Source organism: Pundamilia nyererei, unplaced genomic scaffold (genome assembly GCF_000239375.1).
Source record: "Pundamilia nyererei isolate P.nyererei 1_Seehausen unplaced genomic scaffold, PunNye1.0 scaffold00058, whole genome shotgun sequence".
In the NCBI taxonomy this organism is placed as follows: domain Eukaryota; kingdom Metazoa; phylum Chordata; class Actinopteri; order Cichliformes; family Cichlidae; genus Pundamilia; species Pundamilia nyererei.
In genome coordinates, this window is record NW_005187459.1 from 396,569 (window position 1) to 423,903 (window position 27,335).

The following is a 27,335-nucleotide window of genomic DNA, read 5'->3' on the forward strand; positions in this document are numbered from 1 at the left end:
AAACAAATGTATTTATAAAATCCTATCAACAGACCATTACTGGATATAATATACTGGTTGGGAAGAAATACAGATAAACTAATCATCTAATCTGCATCTGATCAAAGGTGAAATATGGTTATAAGAGATGGACATGGTCAGCAACAATACTTAGGTAGGTATTTAAACAATGGCGAGCTGTTGCTAGGGGCTCCAAACTGCCAAGAAAATATCCCCGATACCATTACACCACCACCAGCAGCATAAACCACTGATACAAGGCAGGATAGATCCATGCTTTTGTGGTTCTGACCCTATCATCTGAATGTTGCAGCAGAAGTTGATTCCTCACACCAGACGATCTTCTGTTGTCCAATTTTGGTGAGTCAGTGTGAATTGTTGCTCATTTTTCTATTTTTCGCTGACAGTAGTGGCTCTCTGTGAGCCCATCTACATCAAAGTTCATCATGTCCGATCAAAGATGCTCTTCTGCAGATGCTGGTTGTAATAAGTGGTTATTCGAGTTACTGTTGCATTCCTATCAGCTCGAAGCAGTCTGGTCATTCTCCTCTGATGTCTGATATCAACAAGGCATTTTCCCCCAAAGAAACATTGCTCGGTAGATATTTTCTCTTTGTGCATTCTCAGTAAATGCCACAGATGGTTGTGTTGGAAAATTCCAGTACATCAGCCCGTCTGGCAACAGCAACCATGCCATTTTCAAAGTCATTTAAATCACATTTCCTTGCTGCCATTTGATTGGCTGATAGCATTTTTGTGTAAATAAGTAGCTGAACACTTGTAGCTGATGAAGTGCTTGGTGAGTTTATGTCTACAGTTAAAGTCTATAAACACTGCACCCCCTGGTATCTTGACACTTATCTGTGCTACTCTTAGCATATAACGTGGCAAAGTACAAAACTGCTGCTGCAAAATAAATGGGAGTAGTGGTAAAAGATGACTGTTACATAATAAATAAAATAAACCCACACATAATCGTTGAAGTTCAGAGTTTATTTTAAGCATCATGACCAAATGAACCGACAGCTGTCATTGAACATACCACTAAAAATCAACATGAAAATTAGTGGAATGTATCAAGACGGTACAACGTTCATAAAAGCAATGCTAAAGGAAAAAAACAAAAACAAAACGGCACATTAGAAAAATTTGGCACCTACACATACACTAACATCAAGGACCTTGCAGCTTTGTGTACTTCATATCGACAGGAACAGAGAAAATATAAATGAATCGCTGCGACCGTGTCTCCCTACAGTGAAAGCAACCGAACAGAAGAATCACACCAGTGAAAGAACAAGACAATTATACTGAGAACATTTTTGTTTGCAGTTCTGGCTAAAAGTGACAGTAAAGCTGTTGATAGGTTGGCACTGATTTACAGTTAGCGTCTTTAAAATCTGCTGGCATGAAATAAGTCAAGTTGACAGCAAAAAAATAAAAAAAATTAAAATTAATAATAATGGAATAACACACCTTATAAAAGTGGGATATGTTCACTCTTTAAAATTTTGTTCACTCCAGCAATTATGATCACATTAGCCGCTTCATCAAAGCACCTTTTACCAAATCCTCTGAGATGACTGGAACAACGTACGAACAAATTACAATGAACTGAAGCCCCGCGACGCCATCGCTCCCCCCAAAAAGAACAACACAAATCAAAATCAGATGCAAAAATTTGTAAACAATTTCCATTTGAACTAAAACGTTATGTAAACATGATAAATGTTGGTCCATTTAAACTTTGTTCCATACAGCTTAGATTACATTAGATCTGATTACAATAAGCTAGATGATAAAGATATTAGTAAATGTTCAGAATACTTAATTGCATGTACATAATATAAAAAGTGACTTTTTAAAAATGTTTATTTTGTGCAAAATGCTTTAGTAAACTATAATTTGGCATTTATGAGAAACCTTTAAAAAAATTGTTAAAAAAAAAAAATCTGATGGATTTACTGAGCCCCCCAGGGTAAGAGCCTACGCACATTTATAAATTCATGCTCAAACATTCATCTCCACCGGTTATACTGTGCAAAAACGATGGGTTCAGCAAGTGCAAGCAGCTCAACCAAATCAACCATCCATTAAATTCTGCAAGATTCTAGTTAACATCTCTTTAGTTTCAACCCATGTGAGAAGGTGACCCCAGAAACTATATATTAAAAAAAAAAAAAAAGCAAGTTAAGGCCTCGAACTACATCTGAATACATGTGACTCTAATGTCTAATATAAAATGAACCCCTACTGATGATCTCTGTTAACTTGGCACACATGTAGCATGACGCACAAGAGGACCACTGACATCAGAGGAAGCATTTTGGTATATAGCAAAGCCGAACATTGATCGTCACGCAGCTAAGCAGTTGCTCTAAATATTCTACATTTTGAGTTAAAGAGAACATTCTCAGAAATATGCCTGGTAACTTCCAGAACAACTGCGTCCAGTTCTGCTGTATCTTCACTAGTGCCGGGTCTAACCAAACAGTTGGCTCTCTGGTTGGAAACGGACACGCAGCCAGTCAGGGAAGAATCCAGGATCTTCGAATAACGTACGTTAATGACGTGATAAGTTCAATAAGAGAGCTGGATGATATGATGATTGTAACTAAAATGCAAATCAAGATTACCCTTCAGAGTCTAAATCATGAAAGGTCACCGTCAAAGATTAAATGAGAGCTTAAGGCAGCAAATTCTCCGGGAAGTAGCTACAATATTGCAGAATCGGACGCCTGCGTGGACCGCTCGGCTCGGCTCAGCTCAGCTTGTAATCTTTGTCGTTAACAGTGGAATGAGTAGGGGAGGAAGGGGAATTGTGGGTTACAGGTCATCGTCTCCGATTCCCTCGAAAGCATAGTTGCTGATGTTGTTTGCCAAGTTGGAGGCGCTGACCCCTCTGAGAGACACCGAGGTCAGCTTGGTCTATATGGAATAATCAATATAAGTATAATTAATGCTTAGCTGATGCTAATTTATTGGAATATTTATTAGCTAGTCAGTAAAAACGACAAAGAAGGTACTCACTGAGAGTTTGACAATTTGTTCACGGTTTGAATCAGGGGAGTCCTGCAGCATGGAAGAAAAAAAAAAAGACAGTCAAGAAAAAAAAGCTACAGCTGAGAATAAAAAACTTGGCATGCTATCCCGTTTCTCACCAGTAGAGGGGAAGATTTCACAGCTTGCTGACTGTCAGACCGGTGGATGGAGCCATTGTGTCGTTTCCTCAGCATCTGAAATGTGACAGAAGACGTCAAAAGAAATAGAATAAATGTCAAAGCTATAAATGAACGACTTATACATTTACAAACGCTGTGATATGTATGGAAAACAAAATGATGGCATAATGTTGTTAAATGCAGTCAACACAAACCTTTTTTATGCTGCCACCGGACTTCTTTACCATTAATTCATCCACCATAGACTGGAGGCAGATACTCATCATGATAGCCTGCAATCACATCCACACAGAAACCAGTCAGACATAAAGCAGCAAGCCTGTATAGTTTGAAAAAGAACAAAACGCACTAAAAATGGCCGACCCCATAATGAGCTGCAAGCAACTTACAGTTACACCTCCTTAAAATCTCAGCTAAACTATGAAAAAACAAAACAACACGGCTGTTTTCAGCCTTGAGCCGCAGCATTTTTGAGGTAATCCAATGAGCACTAAAGAGGATTATGTACAGTACCTTAAGAAACTAAAAAATTCTAAATACACAAAGGGAAAAATTATCTTTAATGAAAAAAAAAAAAAAAAAAGATCTAGTTTATCTATATAAAAGTGAAACTATCCATCATCCTCCTACCTGGTCGCTGGTGATGGTGACCCACTGGAGGCGGTCCTTGCTCATCAGGTACTCAAAGGAGAGCTCGAGTTTGATTTCAAATTGACCCGAGCTGCACGGATTGGTTGTACCGTTGGCAATTGGAACTTGCTGCAGTGACAAAAACAAAGACAAAAAAAAGTCACCTTCTGTTATCATCGACCACTTCTGATTTGCTTATTCTGTTGTGGCCCTTTTCCTTCTTCCACTTTCAATTTGTTGTACTGTGTTTACATTTGAGAATGACAAAGAAACCGATTTCAATATTTTTTCAACCAGCATCAAACTTTCAATATTAAGCGGATAAGCTCCGTCGCTAGAGCTAAATCTCATTTTCTACCCTGCATGTCTTCTCCTTAAGCTGCTATTCTTGAACTCCTGCATCACAAATGACAGGCAGGCTAAAAGATAACATGAAAGAAATATTTGTGATGGGTGTGTTACGCTCCCTAGAAATAAGCCCTCATTCCTCGTTTAAGCAGTGTCTGCCCTTCACTGCTTCACAAACCATTTCCTCTCTGGGTCAGAATGTAGCTGTAGTGGAAATGCAAGACAAACAACGGTCTGACACAGATGCACAAACACATGCACATGCTAAGTGTTTATTTTGGGTTCTTCCGAATGTAATTTGGCTACAACGGATGGGGGGGGGGGGGTCTTGCAGAGCTACAACAAATGAGATGTTTTGATTATTTGGCTGCTAAGGAAAGGACTCATTAAATGACTCTGACCTCTGAGAATGAGCTCAGGAATTAATCACCCTGCCTGGCAGTGTGGGGGCTCAGTCTGTAACACACAAGCTAGGATGCGTTGCAATTTTAGATGTGATGCCACGTGTCCACATCATTAACTCTTAGAGAATTGTAAAAGCTTCTTTGATACACATAATGACTGCAATGCTCAAACACAAACGCAGTACAAAAGTGAACTTTTTTGCCCATCTCCATTCAAATGACATATTTAAATGTTCCATCTTTCAAATGGCAGCAGAAATTGTGCGGGTAGAGCCTCAAGTAATGCTTTTCTCAGTAGTAAAATAGACTGTTCTGCTACGATTGGGTGCAAACACAAAAAATGCATATTTCAGCTGTTCCATGCACAATACTGTCATGGTCCGCGGCCCGGTGTCCGAGGAGCTGATGGGATGCCCACGCCCACGGGTGTGGCTGTTAACTCCACACCTGCATTCCATCTCAGGCGATTATCAGGTGGACTATTTGATCCAGCCCAGCCAGCTGCTCCACGCCAGTCCGTTAGTCGTCTCACAACAGTAACGTACACCCACGGGAAGGCGGTTGTGAAAACCCTCATTTACCTGAACAAACGCTAATCTTTTCCTTTGCGCTCAGGTAACAGCTCGGCGTGTTTTTGAGCCACCTGCCCGTCTGGAGTTTGGATCGCCTCCGGTACCAATCACCTCTACTTTCCTGGAGCTCCCCCGCGGACCCTCACCCCTCCCTCCGGCTCCCACGGCCCCGCTTTGACTGTAAGACTCATACTCTCCCCCACGTATGCTGCTATTTCCCTGCTTCCCAGTAACTCTCTTCCTCTTTCTGTTGCAGCCTCCCACAGTCCCGATTACAGCGTTCCTGCGTAACTCATCCCCCGGTCCCTTGGTTTTTCTAGTTTCTCGCGTGTTTTCCTTTGACCCTTCCGGTACACCTTTAGTTGAAATAAAGTTTATTTTTCGTACTCCTGTGCATGTTGTCTCTGCTTCTGGGTCCAGCTTGTGTACGGAACTTCGGTTCATGACAAATACTGGTTGATGAGATGCTTTACATTCCCAAAACAAGCCGTTTTTCTAGATGGCTTAAGAGCTGAAGTGTCAAATAAGGTAAAAAAAAAAAAAAATCCAATTAATGAGTTAAATTTAGCCCATTTGAAATTGTAACTTTTTAAAAGGGGATCAAATGTATTTTGAAAAATGCACAGAAAGAACAAAATCCGTATAACTGAAACTAAATATTGTTTAGTATTTGTGATACAGCAAAGAAAAGATGGTATAAGACCATCAATCTAATCTGTGCACAAAAATAGCCGAGCGCTGACGCAATCACAAACACGAGACTTTCCAACATTCCCGGTCTTTGTTATCTTAACTCCACTGTCTGCAAATATCTACCACAACTACAACTAACTTATGTTTAGAAGTTTAAATCTATTCATCATGTGGATGAATATCATGATAATTTTGATGATTTCCTTTAACTGTTCTTTTTCCATGGTGGAATGATTATGCAGGATACAGCTTTAATAACCTCTCTAATCCACAGAGGGTTAAAAGTTTAGATATAGGCTTAAATATACATGCACTCACTGAAATCTTTCAATATGTGGTGCTGAAGGTCCTACAATGTCCTACAATGAAGGTCCTTTAATGAGTTAAAACTGAATGTACATTGTCACAGACTGAGAGAGTGCTGACCAAGAAGGAACCTCCTGCTCCAAAATCGATACCTTCAACCTAAACTGGAATCTGTAGCTGCCCACACAAACCAAATGTTTTTGTTTTTTTGCTGTGACAGACGCCCAGTTGAGAGAGACTCAGTCTTCCATCTGTAACATTTGAGGAAATGACAACAAGAGATGGTTTTTGTTCCTTCCCCCCCGCCATCAATGCAACAGATAACACATTAAATGCTGGGCATTGGACCAGCAATATGTTTGCCTGATCAATCAATTCCAGTCATATGCTCGAGGGACTCTGGCACCATCTCATGCTGATCAATTGATTTAATGTCACAGTTGAAACAGAACCTTCATGGATTAACTCGTAAATCTTTGGTGTGTGATGTAGCACCATTACGCTTTCATTAGACTCACCGCCCAAAAAAACCCACCCATGGGTTTAATTCAGTGTTACTGGAGCTGTTAGTACTGTCTGATAGCTTTTTTGAGTTTTTTCTGCACTTCAGCACACTTCAGAATAAGATAATGGATAAAATGCATTAAATTTCCAAGTACAAAGAACTGTGTGTGAGATATAGCACTTGAAAAGACAAAGTAGCCAAGAAGCAAAAACACTCAGCTAGTAAATGATTTCACCATCACAACATTTACAAGGAACTCACAGATGGCTCAGATGATGCAGAGTTGACATTTAGACTGATTTTGAGTTTTCTGTTAATATAAAAGGTAAAGAAGAGACTGCACAAGTGGTATGCTTTAACAAAGTTCAACAGACTAATGATAAAAATAGTTTCATTCACTGACTGAAAGAGGAAGCATGGAGGAGGAACAGCTCATGACCAGAAGTACTCCACCTTAATACCATAGCAGCCAGTGGACATGACACACTGATATTACTTTATTACTTACTGAAGGAAGTGGCAGCATTAATTCAAAGGCATGAAAAACAAGCAGAAGACCAGGCTGAGACAGCAATAAGTGGTTGCTGTGATTGCCTGAAGAGACTGCATCATGTCTGAGGGTAAAAAGACTAAAAGCAAAAACTGGCTTGAAATTATGCAAAAACCCTACTGAGATAAAACTGAAGCGTGCATGTACTATCTGGTGTCTTACTTTGAATTCAGTGTATTAAAGAAACGCGCGAGAAATAAAACTTGACATTTACACTTTTTTTCTACACATGTAACTGTTTACAGAGGTGTGGAAGTACTTCCCCTCAATGCATGAATCTGCTTTTTCCAAAAGACAATTTGCAGTTCAAATACTGTTTTAGGTGTTAATCGATACAAAAGATCAATTCAGCACTATCCTTGTGTGGGCTGTGTGTTTGGGTAATTGGACTGATGACGATGGATGGTGTGGAGGTAAGCATTTTTAGCTAGCTGTTAATGCTAAAAAACTAACTATGGTTTGTTTCTGGTGCAATGCCAATAGGCCACTTTAGAAACAGGAGGGCCTTCATCTTGATAAAATAAAGGTACACTTAAACTCTCATGCATTCACGCTTCCACTTACAGAAGATGTGATTCGCCAGCACCTCATGCGAGTAACTTTGAAGCTCCCCTCTTTCATCTGTTCATTAGGCAGCTTGACATGGAAGTTGAGCTCATTGTTTCCGGCGCTGACGATGACTTGGCAGCCCTTCTCGGGGAAGTCAGTGACACAAGGGTCAAACTTAATATAGCCATAATATTTGAGGGTCTGGCCTAGATGGATGAACTGAGGAAAAAAAGAAAAAAAAACAAACAAACAACCAAACAATTTTTAGATGCCATTTTTTTAGGCTTACCTAATCCCTGACAGAAAATTCTGAAATTCTCTCCTGGGATGTGTTTAAAAATTCATATTATGGGGCAAACTAGGTTAATTGCATAACATGGAATTCACTAGAGGGAGTATTCTCCGTGGTCTACAGATTTGTCCTAGCACAAGGACATTTCTGAGCATCAGCTGGATTTAAGTGACAACTGGCAAAGAAAATTCAAATGGCAGAAACGTCAAAAAGAGGTACCCTTGCTTACTTCTTTCTTAGAGCCTTTCTCCTGCAACGATTTGAGCTGCCTGTGCTGGTCTTTGTTGACGAGTATCCAGCCTCGCTCAATGTCAGATACTGTCTGGTGAAGCAACAAACAGGAAGTTTATTTTTCTACACAGACAAATACAATAATTCAGGTCAATGAGTTTCCTTTGCTAGGAGAAACAACACTAAAAACGCCATGTTAACAGTGCAGCTCAACAAAATATGCACAAAAGCACAAGCTCGTTGGCACTATACTGCTTCGCAGAGGCAACGCTCAGAGGTTACAGATTCTAATCAAACTTGCCGCCCCGAAAATGCTTAATAAAATCAGACAACTGTTACAGCAGAGGGAAGTTACTATAATAGGAAGGACATCTCTTCTGAAAGAGGGACGCAGAGAGGATTCAAGGTGTTGCAATGTTAAAACAAGCTGACACCAATATTTCGATAATGGATGATCCCAGGGGATGCACAAAAGCATTTGGCAACCAAAAGATGAAGCAGCTGCTGATTCAGTTTTCTTGGTGAGAGGCTGGCACCAAGCAAGCTCAATAAAATACAACAGATGCAATCTGGAAACAAATACAATCAAGTCTAATTTAAATTTTCTGCTTGGGTGCACATCTCAGCTGGAGTTTAATTTAAAACAGTGCCTGGTTTACCTAAGTGATGAAGCCTCTTACCTGGGCATAAAGCAAATTCAGGCCAACTCTGTTTTCCATTACATCACTATCATATGCCATGTCCCAGTAGCTGAAGAGACAAAAAAAATAAGACAGTGTCAAATAAAGCAGAATTAACACAGCCTGATTGTCAACTTTGAGTGATTTGAAGAGAGCTAAGGGGGGTACTGTAGTCATGTGAAAAGCTTTGGCAGCAATAACCTGAAGTAATCATTTTCTGTATGACTCTGGCATCATTGTGAAGGAATTTTGGCCTACTCTTCCTAACAACACTGCTTCAGTTCAATAGTTTATTCACCGCTATTAGCCTCCTGCAACAGCAATCCAATAAGCTTCAGTTCTGGACTTTGACTGGGCCATTGCAACATCTTGATTTTGTTGTAGATTTACTGCTGTGCTTGGGATTTTTGTCTTGTTGCGTTCGCCAATTTTAGCCGAGCTTTAGCTGTCAGACAGATGGCCCCACACTCTAGAATACTTTGGTGTAGAGAGTCTGAGATATAGCTCTTGGTTTTGGGGTTTTTTTTTTTGCAGTTTATCTGGCCTCAGGGTGAATTTTGCTGGGATGTACACTCCTGGGAAGATTAGGGCATTGTGTTAACACACCTGAATGCTCCAGACCAGTCAACTGCCAAAATGTCGGCTTTTAAATAGTTGGTCTTTTCTAACATGCATGTACATGCAGCAGAAAGGAGTCAGCTGCATTCTTAATACTGATAATGCTACTATTTGTTTCAGATCAGACTGATACCATAAACTAAACGTGCAAGGAGCAGGACAGAGAACAAAAGACTGCTAGCCATCAATTCACTGTCTACTATAAGCCCTATTCACATCACATGGACTTTGTACCATGGAGCAAGCAATGCAATGCAATACAATGCATTAACCCATTAACAAACCTATTTCTATGGACTATGTATTTATCAATACAAGGCAATGGAGACGTCTGTCCGGTGTACAGTCAAACTCCATCCATGAAATGAGTGACTTATGGAGAAATCAGCTCAGTCAGTGAGTAAGGCATGCAAACATTCACCTCAAGAATTATTTGCAGCTGAGTTTGAAAGGATGTGAGTGAAATGGTATAATTTCCACACAGCACTGTGGCAATATTAGAAGTACTGCTTGTACGTTTGTGCAAAGAGATGTGTGGGAGCCCGAGGCCAGCTTGAAAATCAGAACATGATGTTGAAAAAGAAATTCAAAAAAATTCTATCTGACTGAGACAGACGAATCAGATCTGGGTCTATGTTTTTAAAAACACCCTGAACAACAGTATACAATTTAGATGTATCACTTCCTCACTGCTGGTTGTGAAATGTCTTAAGCAAACACTTTCTTTACACCACAACTGAGGCATTTTTCCTGCCCCAGTTACATTTTGTATTTACATTTGTTCTTAAATAAAATCGTCCTTGAGCTCATGTTTCCCAACAGTTTAGCGCAAAGGTGTGAAACTTAACATGTAGGCGCTTGGCTGGGGTGCTATTAGGAGCAGTTGAATAGAGCAGTTGTTTGAGGAAATGTTAAGCTACTTGGCCACATCCGCAATTCAAAAACGACCAGTAAAACGTAGGGCGGTGAAAGGGAGCAAGAGAGTATGGGTGGTGGAATCAGAAGCACTGTGTTTGGTGAGTCCTTTTATTTTGTCTCATCAGATGTAATGGAAAGTGCACTTAAAGACCCTGTTGAGAGAAATTGTTTTGCTTGTTGAAGTGGTTCAAACCACCTCCTGGATCTTCTTTACCGCATACAAAGACTGAAAATACCATAAAACTACAATCTTACTAGTATATAAACTATATCGTACCGCTCACTAACCTTGACTGTTTTTCATAATCCTGTTTTCATTTTGTAGATGCTTTGAATAAAGCTTGGCAATGGAGAACTGCATCATACATTTTAGGTTTTCAGTAGTTTTCTTCCCTACATTCTCCCTCTTCGTCTGGATCTCATACACTGGGGGTCTGTTTTTTCTCCACCGCCACTTGTTAGTGCTACGTTTATTCTTCCCCTCACTCTTCTACACTCCACAGCGAAACTAGGTCAGCAGGACTGAGACTTTCCTTAAGGCAGAAAGAAAGTAAACATCCTGTGTACCTCCAGAGTCCACAGGAGGCAGAATAATGAAGGAAAAGAAAAAGGAGGAAGCAGATAAAAGTTATCTTGACAAAAAGCGGACAAATCAGCGGACTGGACTGTAGGCTTGAAACTGAATGAGCAGTTAGTATCTTCTCGTTTATTTAGCCGTTTCTCTCAAATAGAACAACATTAAGACTAATTCTATCACTTTTTCCCCCCGTTTTTGTGACACATGCAATTCCTGGTGCACTGCTCTCCACACCAACAGCTCACTCAGTGGGTTTTTCTGTTAATTGAAAAGTAATACAGATATCTGCAGCAAAAAACACTGTTGATGCATTTCTTGTGCTGACATTTAGTTTCCTCTGATGTTTATTGAACCCTGACCCAGTCAAATAAATTATAAACCCGAAAAAAACAAAACAAAACACTGATGCAGCACAACAGTCTGTTGGAAATGTGACTTTCGTGAAGTGAGAAGTTCAATTATATGAAATATTTGAATCTATTTGTTTATTTTCAGGCTAAATTTTGTGTAAATAAAAAAGCGAAAGCTGGTAATCGATGAACCCCGAGAACAAGTTTAAATCTCAGAGTAAATGATTTATCAGAACTCTGGTTATCCAGTTAATTGGTAACGAAGATGTTAGAAATTGCAACAGGCATTCTGCACCAAGGGTAAATGAATGAAATGAAATCTATAGCAAGATAAAATATAATATAAATTTGTTTGCAGTTATTTTGTCCTTTAATGTTTTGGTTTAGTTCTGGTTCAAAGATTAACTTGTTGGATCAGTGCAACTGATTGTTGTAGACGCTGTAGCTGTAAGGAATACCTACTGCAAAGACAAACTGCAAAGTGGTGAAATTTAAGTAGATGTAGAATTTATTGTCATTTCATTACATTTTCTGGACCAAGCCCACTTACTGTCAGGTCATGATCATCATTCTCCCTGACAACAAAAAAGGTAACCTTTCTAGCAGCCCATCTTTAACCTTCTCTTTTAACATGTCTACACCAAGAGCTTTACCACAGATAAAGAAAACAAGACGTGATCAGATTCATACTCATAATGTGAACAAGAGGAGGTACATACCTTTTCCGTAAGACTATGTGAAATTCTGAGCTCCGCGAGCTGGTAATGGATACATAGGGCAGCTCAAATTCTTGCAACTTCCGCACAACTGAAAGAGGAAAAAAAAAAGCAGAATTTATCATAAATGTAGCTCAGGTACCAAAGACATGGATAACAATGTCTACAACGGGGAAGACACCATCTGTGCAGGCCCCAGCAGGATACAACTTGTGGTAAAATGTGTGTGTGTGTGACAATACTTTTTTAAAAGGGCTCTTGTGTACATGCACCCAGAATCTGCAGCTATTTTATTGCAGTCAGTTCCCTAAGGAGAGTGAAGCAGACTGAAGGTCGTTGCTGCTGCTACTTTGTTTTCACCCATCAATAAATGTGCTCAGTGCACGCACACAAATACACACAAATGAGATGACTAAAGAGCCCTTTAGTTTACCATTAGGTTTATAAAAGTGTATTCTGTCTTTTTTATGGGCAGAGGGGCTGTGTACTGAAAACAGAAACACAGAGTGGTTACTTTGATGTTGAAAATTATCTGGCATAAAGAGAAACAAACTCAATACTTAACATGTAATGGGACATTTTTAAGCAAAATAAATCATCTCTGGGAAGCTAAAAATGCCACAAAAAGCAAATGAGAGCAGCACTAATTCAAACCACATCCTGGCTCTTCTCAACATGTCCGTAATATTTTACATTATATCCTGACTAACACTCCGACCTCAGGGAAATTACTGCCTGAATTTTTCTCATTATCCTGTTATGTCAATCATCCCACCATCAGTTCTGCTTGATCAATGACCTGCTGCGTAGTTAGCCATATTTACCACATGCCTCTTCTTTTTCATATCACTCAGCCTCAGATTTAAATGGCAGGATGAACAACACGTCTGTAAAATATACAGACCCCTCTGAGTTCATCTGGGTTCACTTCCAGCCTGGTATCGATGCTCTCTGAGGCGAGCATGTGACAGGTGGAAACCATGAGAATCTCAGACTGTGGAGAGGTTTGACCTAAAAGGGCTCTCTTCCTCTGTCACTGGGGTATACATGAGATGTGGCCATTTGGTCTTTTGAGGGGGTCCTGTAAGTAACATTGACAACAAAAAGACAATGGACAAACCACATGCTAACTGTCTTCACAAAATGTATATGGGCAAAAAAATTATTTTGCCCTGACTTGAAACAGTATCATTGTGTATTTCCATTTACAGCGTACTGTTTTTAAAAAACACATTTATAATGTGCTGGAAGTCAACACTCCTCTTGCAGTCTGGAAAAACAAAAACTTTACTAATCAGACGCCTGTAAATGTGGTACCACTCTGGAACTGTTGGTAAACCACAACATGCATTTCAGCCAAGAAAACTGCAAAAAGGATGTTGTGCGCACTCACACTCCAGCACTACAAAATGTTTTGCATGCACCAGCCAACAAACAGCTGACTCTCACTGGGAGTCAGAACAGCCCCCAAAAAATTTATTATACATTCTAGTTAGAGACAGAAATACAGCAGAATTTGGATTCAAGATAAACCCTCTAGAGGCGATACACAGCTTTTCTTTTTTCCTCAACTAAACTGAAGTATTTCTCAGAACAGAGAGACAAACACACTCAGCCGTATTCTTGTTGCCAGAATAAAGTCCCCTGCGGTTCCACAGGAATCTACTCTCTAGCAATTCTTAATGAAAGTTCAAGTGTTTACACCAAAATCCTACTTTCATTTATTTCTGTGTGATTTGTGTCTTCTGAGAATCGTCTCTTTTGGTTACTGAGAAATGAATTCCAGCTAGAACATAAATAATCAGCAGTAATAAATGATGGCTCTTTTTTTATGGCTCTTGTTAGCTGGAGAGATAATCCTTAAAACATTTGCTGGCAAACTACACTTTCAGCTCAAATGGATTTTTGCTACAATTTACTTTACTTTACAATTCTTATCAGGGAACATTTCTGCAGCTTATGTAGCACGCAAAAGAAAACTTTCCAGCAATAACAGAAACGGGAGGATGCTGCACAAGTTCAAGTTGCTTTTATGGCTCTGTTTTTATGATTTTGAACTTACATGATAAACTTCCATCCACACCTTCACGAACCAGGAAAAGACTGAAGTAACCAACAAGGTCATCTGGGAGGTCAAGCTTTGTCGCAACAGCCTGCAGAAACAATAACATTTAATTTCAGCAACATTCAATCAATCGTTTCATCAGAGCTTTATTTTTCAGAAGGTTAAAAAAAGAGCAGATTAAAAATACTACACTAAAAAAACCAAAGAGATAAAAACAATAGAAAAAAAATAGACTTCCATTAAAAATAAATAAATAGTATACTTATGTTGACAATTTGCTATAGCTTATTCGGATGATTAATAGCAGCTGGGACAAAGCCATTTCTGTAATGCTTTGAGACTGCAAACCTGAAATTACTAAGGGTGGGAGTCATTGTTTGGCTGATTGCTTAATGGTCATCTTCTGCAACGGTTTGATATAAATAGTTTAACTAGGTTAAACTGCAATTTGCCAATCAGCTTCTCTGACTAGTTTGACTGCATCAGTTTGTTCCTGTTCTTCAAAGACAGGTTACCGTATCAGGACACCAAGGAAAGAAGATTAAACTGACTAAAAGATCTATAAAATAGATAAAACTGCTCACATTCCACAGTTTGACCTTTAATGTTTTTGGCATCAGGTGTGGTGGAATTTTTGCTGAACTCCACAAAGCAGTTTAGTATTGCTGACATATTTACTGAAATACAAGAGCTTCCTTGAAAAGGACATCTGGATGGGAGCATATGTTGTTCTATAACCCGTTTATACCTTTCAGCATTAATGGTGCTTTTCCCAATTTAAGAGCTGCCAATTCCAAAGGCACTGATTCACCTCCACGCCATCAAAGATGAATGCTTTTCAACTAACCCTTGATAACAAGCCAGACGGTGTCTCATCTTTAACCCAGAACATCTGTGTTTTCCAAAAAAAAGAACTTTACTTTTTTTTTTTTCGTCTGACCACAGAACAGTTTCCCACTTAGATTCAGTCTATTTTAATCGAGCTTTGGCCCAGAGACAGCAAAGAAATTTCTCCAGATTCTTAAAATCTTTTGATATTATATACTGTAGATGATGAGATATTCAAAGTTTTCACAAAGTAAGGAACATTATTCTAACATTGTTCTGCATTATTATTATTCTAACATTGTTTTGCAATTTGTAGATGTGGTTCTTAGCAGATGGGCAATTCAAATGAAACAATATGCCCCAGTTTAAAAATCAGATTTGTTTTCTGTGCTCTTGTGTGACTAAAATGTGGGTTTATGAGATTTTTTATTTATTTACATTTTACACATTTCTGGTTTTGAAGTTGTAATTCTCATAATTTAACGGTAAACAAAGCCACATGCAAACCACTGGTAGAGTTTTTGAACTGCCTAGACAAAACAAACAAACAAACAAACAAACAAACAAAAAATCTAGCATTTTAGTTAGTAAAATAATTAAGCAATACTACAATGAGGCAGAAACCCTGACTAAAATATACACCATCTGTGTGCTCTGACAGCTGCTGTTCTGATCAGAGGCTAACTGTGGTTAAACTTTCATAAGAGACTCAAACAAGTTTGATTTACAGCCAAGATCGACAAAGTGCACGCCACTGAGGCATCACCATGTTTACTGGGATGAGTTAGAGTGCGTACTTTAGTGTGTGTTTATGGTGAATAAAGAGTACAGGTGAAGTGCATATACTGAATGGTTTGGACATCACCATGTCTTGCACAGATTATTAAAAAAATAATAAAACAACAACAACAAAACAAGTCACATATAATAAAGCTGTTTGATAATAATACTGTATATTTGTTTCACTGGCACATTGTAATTGCTCTTTTGGGATTATGGCCTGAAAGCTTAAATAGGCCTGTTGGGTATTTTCATCATGCCATCAAGTGTCTTTAGCGTGTGCTTAGATTTGTTTTCTTTCCATCTGTCTTGGTCGTGTTCCGAGTTTTCCTTAGTTTTGATTGAAGTAGGCCAGACTTCATAAAGTGCTTCGTGAAATATTGCTGTACTGAGGAGGTGCTATACAAATAAACATGGCTTAATTTGACTTATGGTATGTAGTGCCTCAGAGCTCACAGGAGATTGTAAAGCAATATTGCTTGCCTGAGGCAAATCCCTGGTGTCTATCAGATCTGTTATGAAGAGCTCAAATGCCTCTAGGTCAGAGATGACCATACCGATTTAAATGAAATAAGCAATGGGCCACACTTTAAATAACTGAACTGAAACATGGCCACAGGTTACAATGAAAATATTTATAACTTGCTTAGATGCCTACATAAATATTTAAAATACGCTACATTCTGGTAGTGTCCTGGTATATACGCTACTGCATGGGTCACTGATCAAACACACTGCATTGGAATTGAGTGAAATAGCAGCGCAGACTTTTCTAGTTCATCCAATTCCAGCCCTCAGGGCTGAATTTTGTCCATGTGCTCTCCAACCAAACACACAGAACTAATAAAATTAAAAAAATTGAAACCAAACAGATAAAAGTTTAAGACTTTAGTTTCTTTTAACTATATCAAGATATGGAGCTGACAGCAGTATTCACTTATAGTTTTTTCATGTAAATATTTTTCTGTCTAAGCAAGATTACAACAAACATGGCACTTAAAAAGCACCGTACTGTGCAAAACAGTAAAAACATGTTTACTCTCACTTTAAACATGCAGCACTTACATCAAGCACATCTTCCGTCTTATATGATGTGAAAATGTTGACTGTGACCTTCTGGCCATTACAGAGGCAGATATCTATTGCAACCTCTTCTGTGGGGATCTGCTGGGTCTCCTGTGGAAACAAAAGGATTGAATTCAACTTTCTGGGTGAGCTACATGTTTTCATTCCCATCAGTCAACAACAAAAATCACACCAAGCCACACAGATGGAAAAACTCTGTCTGGTTAGAGGGGGAACCACCCCCTCCCCCCCAAACCCTTTCCGACAATGGATGACCCTCCACTGTAACATTTTCTCAAACACAAATTTATAATGCACTTCAAACAAAATTTAATCCATTCAGTCTGATCACTTTTATCTTTACTGTCAATTTTGACATAAAAGCTTGAAAGATGTTCAAATTATGTTAAGGTTTAACTCAAATGGAGAAGGAACAAAGGCAATGGCTCACATATGGGAATTATTTAGTGCATATAAGAATAGGACCTGTGCAATGAACAGTCCACAATAACGAGTAATTAAATATTTTTAATTATTAAAATCACCTTTAATTATTCACTAACTTTTTGGGGGACTGGACAATACTGATCACATTCATTTTCTTTGTAATTGATTGTTATCTACATACTGTTTGGAAAATATGAAAATATTTACCATAGCTTTAGTAAAGGGTTGCCTTGTTTTGTCCAAGCGACAGTCAAAAGGAAAAACCCCATAAAGATATTCAAAAGCAGGGAAATGTTTATTGGATATAGTGCTACATACAGTCTTTTGTTTTGGATAACAAACTTGTAAAAAAAAAAGCCACGATTTGACTACACATTACAAAACAATAAAAAAAAAAAAAGCACCATTCAACAAAAATGCTTACTTAAAAAGGTAAAAGCAATATCATTATGTAAGAAAAGGCCTCTAACACTAATTAAACCAAGTCTGCATTAAAAAAAAAGAAAAGAAAAACGTATGATAAGATGATTAAATAATCTCATCGTTTATATTAAGGGTGCAATGTTGAACTGGATGACTCCAGCTTCTTCTCTCTCTCGTCTTCCTGGCTAAATCATCTATCATCTTCCCTTTTCCCACAGCAGGGGGTCTCTGAGAGCACAGAAGGCACAGATGAAAAGCCTACACTGGGAGGCAAGTCATCTCCTATTCCAGACCTGCTTTCCTCACAGTACGTGAGAGAAGTGACATAAACACTGACTCTAATGTGCTAATCTGAGAGGAGAAGAGGGCGGAAGAAAAAAACAAAACAGGAGAATGGGTGCGATGTGGCTGCAGATGGATGAATCTGAATGGATTTGCAGCCTCAGGTAATGCAAGTCACAGACTAAATGATGCAACCTGCTATGAATAAGTTATGAATACACCATCCATTTGAAATGACATAGAATCAGGTTAAACTGAAAACCTGCTTAGATTTTTTTGGTATGGAAAAAGCTTGTTTTGAGCTGTCTGTCACACAGACACACACACAAACACACACAGTAACTAAGTTACTGTGTTTAACAAAAGACTTGTTACATGATTCATGTTATCATTTTCCATGTTTCAGCATGCAGGCCAGTCTTGATCTGACACATCTAACCAGAAGCTTACAAGTACAGATGACACAATCCAAGAAAGTGTATGTGTGCTGCTGCGATAGATAAACAGCAAGAACAGCACTACCTAATTTCACCGCAATGTCAAAGTAATTACTAGTGAAGCAGAAATAACTGCCTCAGCATTTTAGTATAAGGTGCATTGCTCCTTTCAGACCTATTGACCGACAACAGCTTGATGCAGGTTAGATATAAAATAACCACCAACCTGTTGGGCCTTCCTTAAGAAACTGTTGAACAACTCGCTGGCTCCAAGCAAGGGATCCTGACGGACTGAAAAAAACAAAACAAAACAAAGGACAGTAAAGCAATAATTGAAAGTAACACAACTACATGAATGCCTAACTGGTGTTGGTATGCAATTTTGGGGGTTACTCATAAACATCAATGTTTTTAGGTGGAGCCACTTCCCATTTCTTAGTTTTCTGCTTTTTGAGCTTGCTATTGTGAAATAGGTCATACCTTCCAAGTTATTTGTAAAGGCAATTTAGCTTAGCGCATAAAAACTTTATGACAGAAGGGCTGACCTCTGGCAAAGGATCAACGACCTTAACTGCCACTAACCAGCTCCAACACACCATACTTAGTAAATAAAAGGCTGAATGAGCAACTCTCCTTTGCTTTGGCTTCTCATTTATTCCTGACACAGTTTTCAGTGGCAAAGCAGAGCATTTAACATAACATACAATATGACTTAGTGTGAGCATGTGTGTGTGTCATCCTGTATACTAACTTCACAAACTCCACTTGACAAAAAGGGAAATTTTGAAGCCATCTGCATCAGTGCATATTGTGTTTGCGTCAGTTTATTTTCCATAACTATGTCAAAAACCATGATGTAACCTAGTGAACTTGTAGCCAAGAACACCCTGAATGCGTATGCTCCCAGACTATGAGCAAATATGCACTCAAACAATGATCCCTTGTTCTGCTGTAACTTCCAGTGCTTGAAAGGATTAAAACCAACCCTCCATGTTGCTGCCAGTTGCACTTATTTGTGTATGTGTGTACTTGGATAGTTCACCTTTGACCTGTTTGCACAACGTGTAATATGCCGAAACCCTCTCGAATTGAAATACTCTGAATGGGTTTACTGACCTGATGCTAAATAAGCTTTTAAAACTGTCACGAGGTGTTCCACTTGGTTTTACCATGCCAAAGATTTTAATTATTCTTCATGGTACAAAAGCCGGGTATTTTTCCTCCAAAAAACCAACCAAAAAAACAAAAATCTCTTTACTAAAAAATTCAAATCAATAAAAAATTATTTAAATTACTGACACTTTCAGCTTTGAGATTCTGGGTCTCGATATTTTTCTTCATAAGGTGTGTCAACATTTCACTCCCAACTGAAGCAGTGTCCCTGCTCAGACACTATGCCCAGATTAACAGTTCTTTCACACTTATGTGGCATCAAGAGAACAGTGCATGTTTGGACTCCCTGCAGACACCAAGCAAACTTGTTCTTGTGATTGCTGTGGGGAAAGCTCTCAAGGAAACCGTGTTTGTCCTGCAAATATTCTGTTTTAAAAACACAGACTCGTTATACACACACACTACTAAAGAGGGGAATGTGTGCAACTTAAAAAACACTATCTAATTTAAACACTGGTTTAAACAACCACTCTGCATCTGAATGAAGTGAAATACAATACAAGCCATCTGTGAAAAGTTTATTCTGCATGAATAACTTACTAGCTTGCATGTATTTCTCCAGCTGTTCTCTCCTCTGTTCGACCTCAGCAGGGGTCAGTGTGAAGATCTTCTTTGGGGGGAAGGCAGGCACCACATTGCTTCCATATTCTTTCTTTATCTGTTGATGCAAACCACAAGTTGTGAAGCTCGGTGGGAACAAAGAGTCGGCACTCTTGGAAAAAACAAACCCTCGCAAACCAGTATTTCTCTGGTTTTAAGAGAAAACAGAGTTTGTTCAAGCAGTCTGCTAGCTACATTCTTATTTTAACAAAGCCATAATTACTGAAAAGAGATTTAAGTTTGAACTATTAAAAATGATAACTTTGCTATAGAACAGCAGTCTCCTGAATTAAAGATCTGTGGATTAATTTTTCTAAGAGGTACATTGAGGTTGTTTGAGATGAATCACAGGTTTATTTTAAGCACTGTTTCAACGGCTAGCTGCTGGAGTTTCCGTGCATAACAAACACAGACACAGACACACTCACACACGAACACATCTGGAACGCTGAATGTCTAGTCATTCCAAGTTTACTTTGTCTTCCAGCTTCTTGACTCATTTCTTTCCATTTTCTATCATCTGAGCACTGGTAGCTTGAACCATTGAAGTCTTACACCATTTGGTGTCTGATCTAAAAATCAAACACGTTTATGTGGTTTAATTTTTAACCTGCATATTGCTGCAGGTATGCTATGATGAAGGCAGACCACAGCGAGTGCTAGAGGAAAAGAGGCGATTTTCACCTCTGCATATTTCCCTGTGGTATTTTAAGTATGCCAGAGGCAGCAACTGGTTACACATACAAATAAGCTTTCACAGCCACACACACCGAGCACAGGTTGCAGATTCATAAAAGTCTGTCACATCTGAAATACATGTGAGCTCATGCGGAGCATTTTTGGCAGAGCTTGTCCTGTTTTTTACTGTTTGCTTTAAACAGGATTTGAATCTAGCACAGATTCTGCCGTGTTGCAAATCCTTACAGGAGAAAACACATGAGAAGCACTTAAAAAAAATCTAATTTTCTGAGCAATAACTGAGACGAGTGTGTGCACCACAATCAAGTGTGGAGTGTTTTGGGGTCATAAGTATGCCACAGGAAGCCCTTTGGGGTTGATGCTTAAAGATTTGAGTGTGTCTTTCCCACTCCCTGTTGCCAGGCAACAGCAACTGTCAGGATGATAACACAGAGTTGAGGATGGAGATTGTAAAGTTTGGCCCTAGCTCTCTTAGTTTGTAATGTGTATAAGCAAAAGGGGCATTGGGCACTCCTTTAGGGCCATGTTTTATACTGTTGTATACATTTTAGTGCACAAAGCACTTAAAAACGCATCTTTACAAGAAAGAAAAACACATGTGAAACACTGAATACACTAATTGCCTATTAACAGCTCTGAAATATCAGTCTGGCTGTGTGTAAAGCTCAGCTGAGGCAGAGACCAAACAACTCTCAAGAACAGACAACTCAACACTTTCCCACCACATTTCTTTTTCAGATTAAATTCCTTTTCCCAGCAGGTAAAGTGTAAGAAAGGCCAAGAACATTCTTTCCATGTCACACACCCCCACCCACCTCCCCCATAATACTGTCTATTTACAGCCAATAGCTGGAACTCTTGGAAAAGCGGAAGCCAAAGACTTCAAGGCATCGTAGTCATGATTTAAAGTGACGGGAGGCTGGCGTATCGACCGTATGACACAAATACGAGTAAAAGGTCACCATGGGTGGATGTGACGGCATTTATGTCAGAGCACCACACATAAAAACGTGCTTTGAAGCACACTGACAGTGTGGTTGGTATATTAACATGGCTGAAACCTTACCTGTTCATGGAGGCCAAGAAGTTGGCTATAGCGTACCCGACAGTGCAGCACACCATTGACATGGATGTTGTAGGCCTGTGGGGACAGACATAAGGACAAAGACTATGTAAAAAAAGCATAAAGCGAGTGCTGAATTTGTTTCTTTAAATGCACACCCAACAGTGATTTGGTGACTTCAGAGGCATTGTGTTTGCATGGAGGAAATAAAACCACAACCGCTGAAAGACGCTGGAAGAATCAGCATTTACCACCCTGTACCTTTAGCATCAAGTTTCACTACTGATTTCATCTGATTATCCCACTGCAGTGTGCTTCCTCGGCTTTTGTTTTCTTAGACCAAACAAATGAAGTGTGAACTGGATTCAATCATATTCCAGCGACTTCCATCCAAAGAGGAAAACAGAACCTGCTGCACAGTTTTCAATCCAAACCGCTTCGTTTGCCTCATCCAGACATTTAATATAGAGAGAAGGTATTTCATGTGGAATCTTTAACTCCTTCTCTGGAGACACTTTGCTTGTTTTGACAGGAGCTGTCACTGAAAACTCCTCCACAAAACAACCACTTGGAGCTAGCAGACCAAAAATCTGCTTGCCTTCATGTTGAGAGCCAGCCACAGAAAGCAAGGAAGAAATTTTTCATGCCATTAAGTACGATAGTAAACCAAATATACATAAAAATGTAATGCATCAATTACAGAACAACCTACATGGAATAATCCTATTAGTATTGTGTGAAGAATTATTCTTAAGAATTTGAGAATTATTATTTCCTCCTTCATATGCTAAACCCCCCCCCCCCAAAAAAAACCCAATCAGCTTCCAGCAGGCTGTGCACAGTGATAAGGGAACAACAAGCTCACTGAGAAGACTTCATATTTGGATATCAAGACATAAACTGCTGTAGTGCTTTAATCCTCTTCCCTTTCTATCTCAGTTAATTCTTGCAGTCAACATGGCAGGTCATCTGTCCACACAAAAGGAATTTTACAGTTTCTGACTGCACATGTACATGCTCTTGCTGAACTGCACAAACAATCAAAGGGAAAAACAAGAATATCACGCCAAAAGTTGTTCTTGCAAAAGAGGAAGGCTTGGACAAAAAAAAAATATGTCTGTGTAGGCAGGATCCTGACAGGAAGGAAGAATGAGTATGCAGAATGTCTTGGCTCTAAAAATGCAAAAGTGCAACAACAACAAAAAAAAAAAAATACCCGAGTTTTTTTTGGTGGCTACAAGCAGTTCAACTTGGGGACAGTTCAAGAGGCTGTATATGTTTTCCTCCATATTCCCACACTCATCTTTGTTTCTGCACCCCAAACTCTTACAAATGTATTAAATAGTGTTACATTTTGATCCTAGTTCCTCATCATGTTTAAAAGCTTTTGATTTCATAATCCAGCTGCTAATCTAAAATTTGTGTCATAATAAAGTTTCTTAATAAAGGAGTGAGATGCTGTCTGATCCCATTGCTGTAATCAGATCAAAACACTGAATGTTCAGTCCTGAGATAGACCAGATTTAATATGAGACGCCCTTATTAGAAACAAAACTGTCAGTGTTTTTACTTTTTTCATCACTGCCCACTTTAACCCCTAAAACCATGTGTGATCTAATCTTGTGAACCAGTATCTGTGAGAGGATTTCCAAGATACCTGCTACTGTTAGCACATTTTAGGGAACCTCTCTGTGTCTCTAAGTTTATACATCTGGCTCAGTACATGGAGCCAACTGACACAGCTACACTGTTGAGCACAGCTTTCATGGTTTCAAAAAACAAAACAAAAACCAAAGTAATACAGACTTTGAATAATGAACTAGTTTAGAGCTAAGTCTACACCTGTTCCTCATCCTGAGTAAATGAGTTATCGTCACTTAATGTAACACCAAAGTCTCTTGTTCTCATATCCACAAACACTAAAAAAATTAGGTTGAAATAAAGGCAGAAGTGTAATAGCGGAAAAAAACAACAACCCAGGAACACTGCCATAAAAAAAGAGGCCTTTTTAATTCTAAGAAAGCCCTTTGCAAACGCGGCAAATTCTGCGGCTTACTGGTTCCAAGGTACACAACCCATCTCTCAGTGTTACAATCAAGCAAAGTCCCTTCCTTTCAGCTGGTTATGGGAAGGTCACAGTGACAGTCACAGGACTCCCAGCTGAGAGGTGAAAGGCCTTTGCTTTTCCCACTGGAGTACAGACTAAAAATGTGCTTGGTTAAGTAGAGATACGTCAGAGAACGACATCAGTGAGGAACGCGTGGAGAACACTGTAAAGAGGGAAATAATTCTGAATTATTCGACATGTCCACTACTTCTCTTGCAAAGCTTTTTATGTTTATTTCCTAATTCTGTGCCAATTCAAATAGTCTTGGAGTAGGTATAATAATTTCTTCCAAATACACAGTCAAAATGGAAAATACTCATTTACAGGTGTATGACACTGAGAGCAGCCAGAATAATGTTACATTAAAATCAGATGATGCAGTGTTTGTGTTTTTAAGTACACACACACACACACACACACACACACACACACACACACACACACACACACAGGACAAAGGGACCTGACACAAAAACACTTTTAATAAATACTACAGACACTGTTTTCTATAAAAATCCTGAATTATTAATTATTTGTTGCACGACATCAACACATGAGGAGAAGCAAACTTGGGAACCGAGAACAGGTTCCAAATGATCTGATCCATCAGAGCTCTGAGCTTTCCAGTTCCATTCATCAATGCTGGCAAGGTTTTCTGACAGTCGCACATTGCTAAACAATGACGTCCCACTCCTGGCAGTGGAGCTCTTGCACATCTGAGTCAGATGCAAACCTTTTTTCTACTCTGTGTTCAGAAGTAATGAAACTGTTGTACTTATGCCATAAACCTGCAAAAGCCTACTGCTAGGAACAAATAAGAAAATGGATGAGGAATGGAAGCACAATTCATAATGACATCTTTAAAATCATTATCCATCTCAACTTGAACCCAAGCAGTTTTCTGGCAACTTGCAATCACCAATAGATCATATTTATCGTCTCTGTCCAAATAATCAAGCAACACAAGGAAGAAATCTTTTGAGTTGACGCAAACTTTGAGAAATAAACACTACATCTGGCAAACATTAATACAATGTATCCTGACTGTCAGTCACTGGGTTTTTCATAAATAGCAAAGAAAATGGTGCTATTACGGCTGTCCTTGATCAACCTTCACTTCAGAACACAGCAAAGCACAATGGCAATTCATGTTTCAAACAACATTAAACACAATAAGAAACAGAAAGAAGAAAATAAACATAAAGATTATGCTGCAGCTCCCAATGTGCTTTGAGACTACCATAGTTTAGACTGATATATATAACTGCTAGTTAAGGGATGAAGTTAAAGCAATGCTGGCTGTATTCTCTTTTTCTAAATAACACGGGAGATGGCAACATCATGGTAAGCAAACCTCAAATCTCACTAAGAATTTAGGTGCTGGCTCAAACCTTTAAAACAAAAGAGACTTTGTTGTGGCTGATTTGAGCCTATAAAGAGACTGGGACACATGCAAGTTTGTGCATAAAGCTTTGAGGGTAAATCACAGTGTGTTAAACTTCAGACATGGCATAATGATGCTATATGTTTATACTGTAGAACTAATTTTCTCCGCCAGATGAAGGTAAAATGGCAGAAACTGTGTTGAACACGATAAAAGCCACATTACTTTTCTGTTGATGTCTCAAAGAATCATGCTAAAATAATTTTTGCCCAATTTGCTCACATTTTAATACAACAAATCAAGTTTTTAATCACCTATGCAAAGCATAAATGGCATGATTACACAGTAATGTTTATAGCTGATTTATAACCCAGCAGTTCCGCCTTCCCAATAATTTGTGCACAGTAAACACTGGAGCCCGTGCCGCACTGACATTAGCTCGACATGTGGGCAGCTGAAACAAGCATTAACACAGTCTGTGGTTAAAGCGGGTACAACAACAACAACAAAAAAGAAAGACACAACGTCGTGCTTACCACGTAGGTCGAACCGTTTTCTCCCGAACGAACCTCTGTGTCGGGTATGGAAAAATGCATCTTAGCTCGAAACACAAGCAGCTCCCAGATGATAAGTCCTTTAACGCCACCACAGTCTGCGATGGAGAGGAAGACACCACAGTTTCCCCACAAAGTCCACTGCAGTGACTAACGTCGGTGACTACGGAGGAGGAGGAGGACGAAGAGGAGGAGGAGGCGTCTCTCTCTCGGTTCAGCCACTGGTTTGAGAGTCCGGGGGGATACTGTTGCCGGACTACGGGGCGACTGCTTACGACTTTATTATGTGGACAACAACTCGCGTACCAAGTCGCACTGACGTTAAACTTCTCCCACGTCAGTGTTAAACTTTTCCCTCTGCCGTTCGAGTAGCAGCCATGTTGCAAGTGTAATTACACCTTCACTGTTAGCATTACAATATCCTATTAACTCACTTTAGGCAAGTTGTAAGAAAACCTTTAAAATCACCTATTTGTTAAAAAACAAAAAAACCCAAAACTCAGTTTCAAGCTGTGCAGTGAATTCAGTTCATTAGCGTAACCAGATGAAGTTGCTGGATAAAAGGTGCAGTTGGTTCTTGCAAGCCCAAGAGCGCCGCACAGCCCGTATGGTAAACCTTTCGAAATATATGAGCGGACAGTTTTACTTGAACGTTTCCTGCTTTCCCGACGTCCTACCTTTGCTGAAAAAAGTTTAAACAGCGACAAGGTATATAGATAGAGCAAATGTGGCAAATATCGCGTAAGAAACCAGAGGCTACCCCACCGTCCAGCCACTCTGTGTTCAGCGTACGTATTGGCAGATCAAGGTTTTGGGTCAAACCATCTTATCGTCGGCACACGGGTGTATACTGCAGTTTATGCAATTAAAATAACACAAATTCACCCCCAAGACATACAGTTATTTTACTTTATGGCACAATATTTTGTAAACATAACACAAAGGGTATTTTTTGTATTAGAATTAGTTTTACGTTATTTGATCCAATCCGTTAGTTGGTCCAATCCGAACTGACAGTGAACGCGCAGTCAAAATTCATTAGTCAAAATGTTTTTTTCCGCTAGTTTTACAACACACACAGTTAAACGTTATATTTAAAAAAATATTCGAAGACGTGAAAAACTACTTCAAATGTTTTGAATATTAAAAATATTTTGTATTTTGTAATATTTCTTATTTGACCTTTTTTCTACAGCTAAAAATGCTTACGGCATATTTTTATACTATTGTTTGTGATTGTGTGTAACAGAGAGCGTACAGAAGCAGGTAATGTTAGTTAAAATCCCATAAAATCCTGCAAACGTCAT

The 27,335-nt window shown here is 39.1% G+C and overlaps 1 protein-coding gene across 1 annotated transcript; it reads right to left on the bottom strand.

Annotated features, from left to right (window-relative positions):
* Positions 1-972: 972 nt before the first annotated feature.
* snx17 (sorting nexin 17) lies at positions 973-26,812 on the bottom strand. The gene is made up of 15 exons (XM_005734342.1): positions 26,011-26,812; positions 21,987-22,061; positions 20,162-20,279; positions 18,675-18,739; positions 16,860-16,970; positions 14,184-14,274; positions 12,125-12,212; positions 8,943-9,012; positions 8,261-8,353; positions 7,755-7,958; positions 3,813-3,941; positions 3,377-3,454; positions 3,162-3,236; positions 3,031-3,072; positions 973-2,928 (listed from the first exon to the last, which is right to left on the bottom strand). The coding sequence occupies exons 1-15, from the start codon at positions 26,068-26,070 to the stop codon at positions 2,827-2,829; spliced, it is 1,401 nt and encodes a 466-aa protein (XP_005734399.1). The 5' UTR covers positions 26,071-26,812; the 3' UTR covers positions 973-2,826.
* Between the last annotated feature and the right edge of the window lie 523 nt (positions 26,813-27,335).

What these genes read in the sequence shown, in the direction of transcription:
- snx17 (XM_005734342.1), bottom strand. Translation starts at nt 26,070, where the DNA reads ATGCATTTTTCCATACCCGACACAGAGGTTCGTTCGGGAGAAAACGGT. An exon ending in TCTTAAGGAAGGCCCAACAG is followed by an intron (nt 16,971 to 18,674) that starts GTTGGTGGTTAT and finishes TTGTTTCCACAG; the next exon opens with GAGACCCAGCAGATCCCCAC. An exon ending in TGTGGATGGAAGTTTATCAT is followed by an intron (nt 12,213 to 14,183) that starts GTAAGTTCAAAA and finishes TTCCTCTTTCAG; the next exon opens with TTGTGCGGAAGTTGCAAGAA.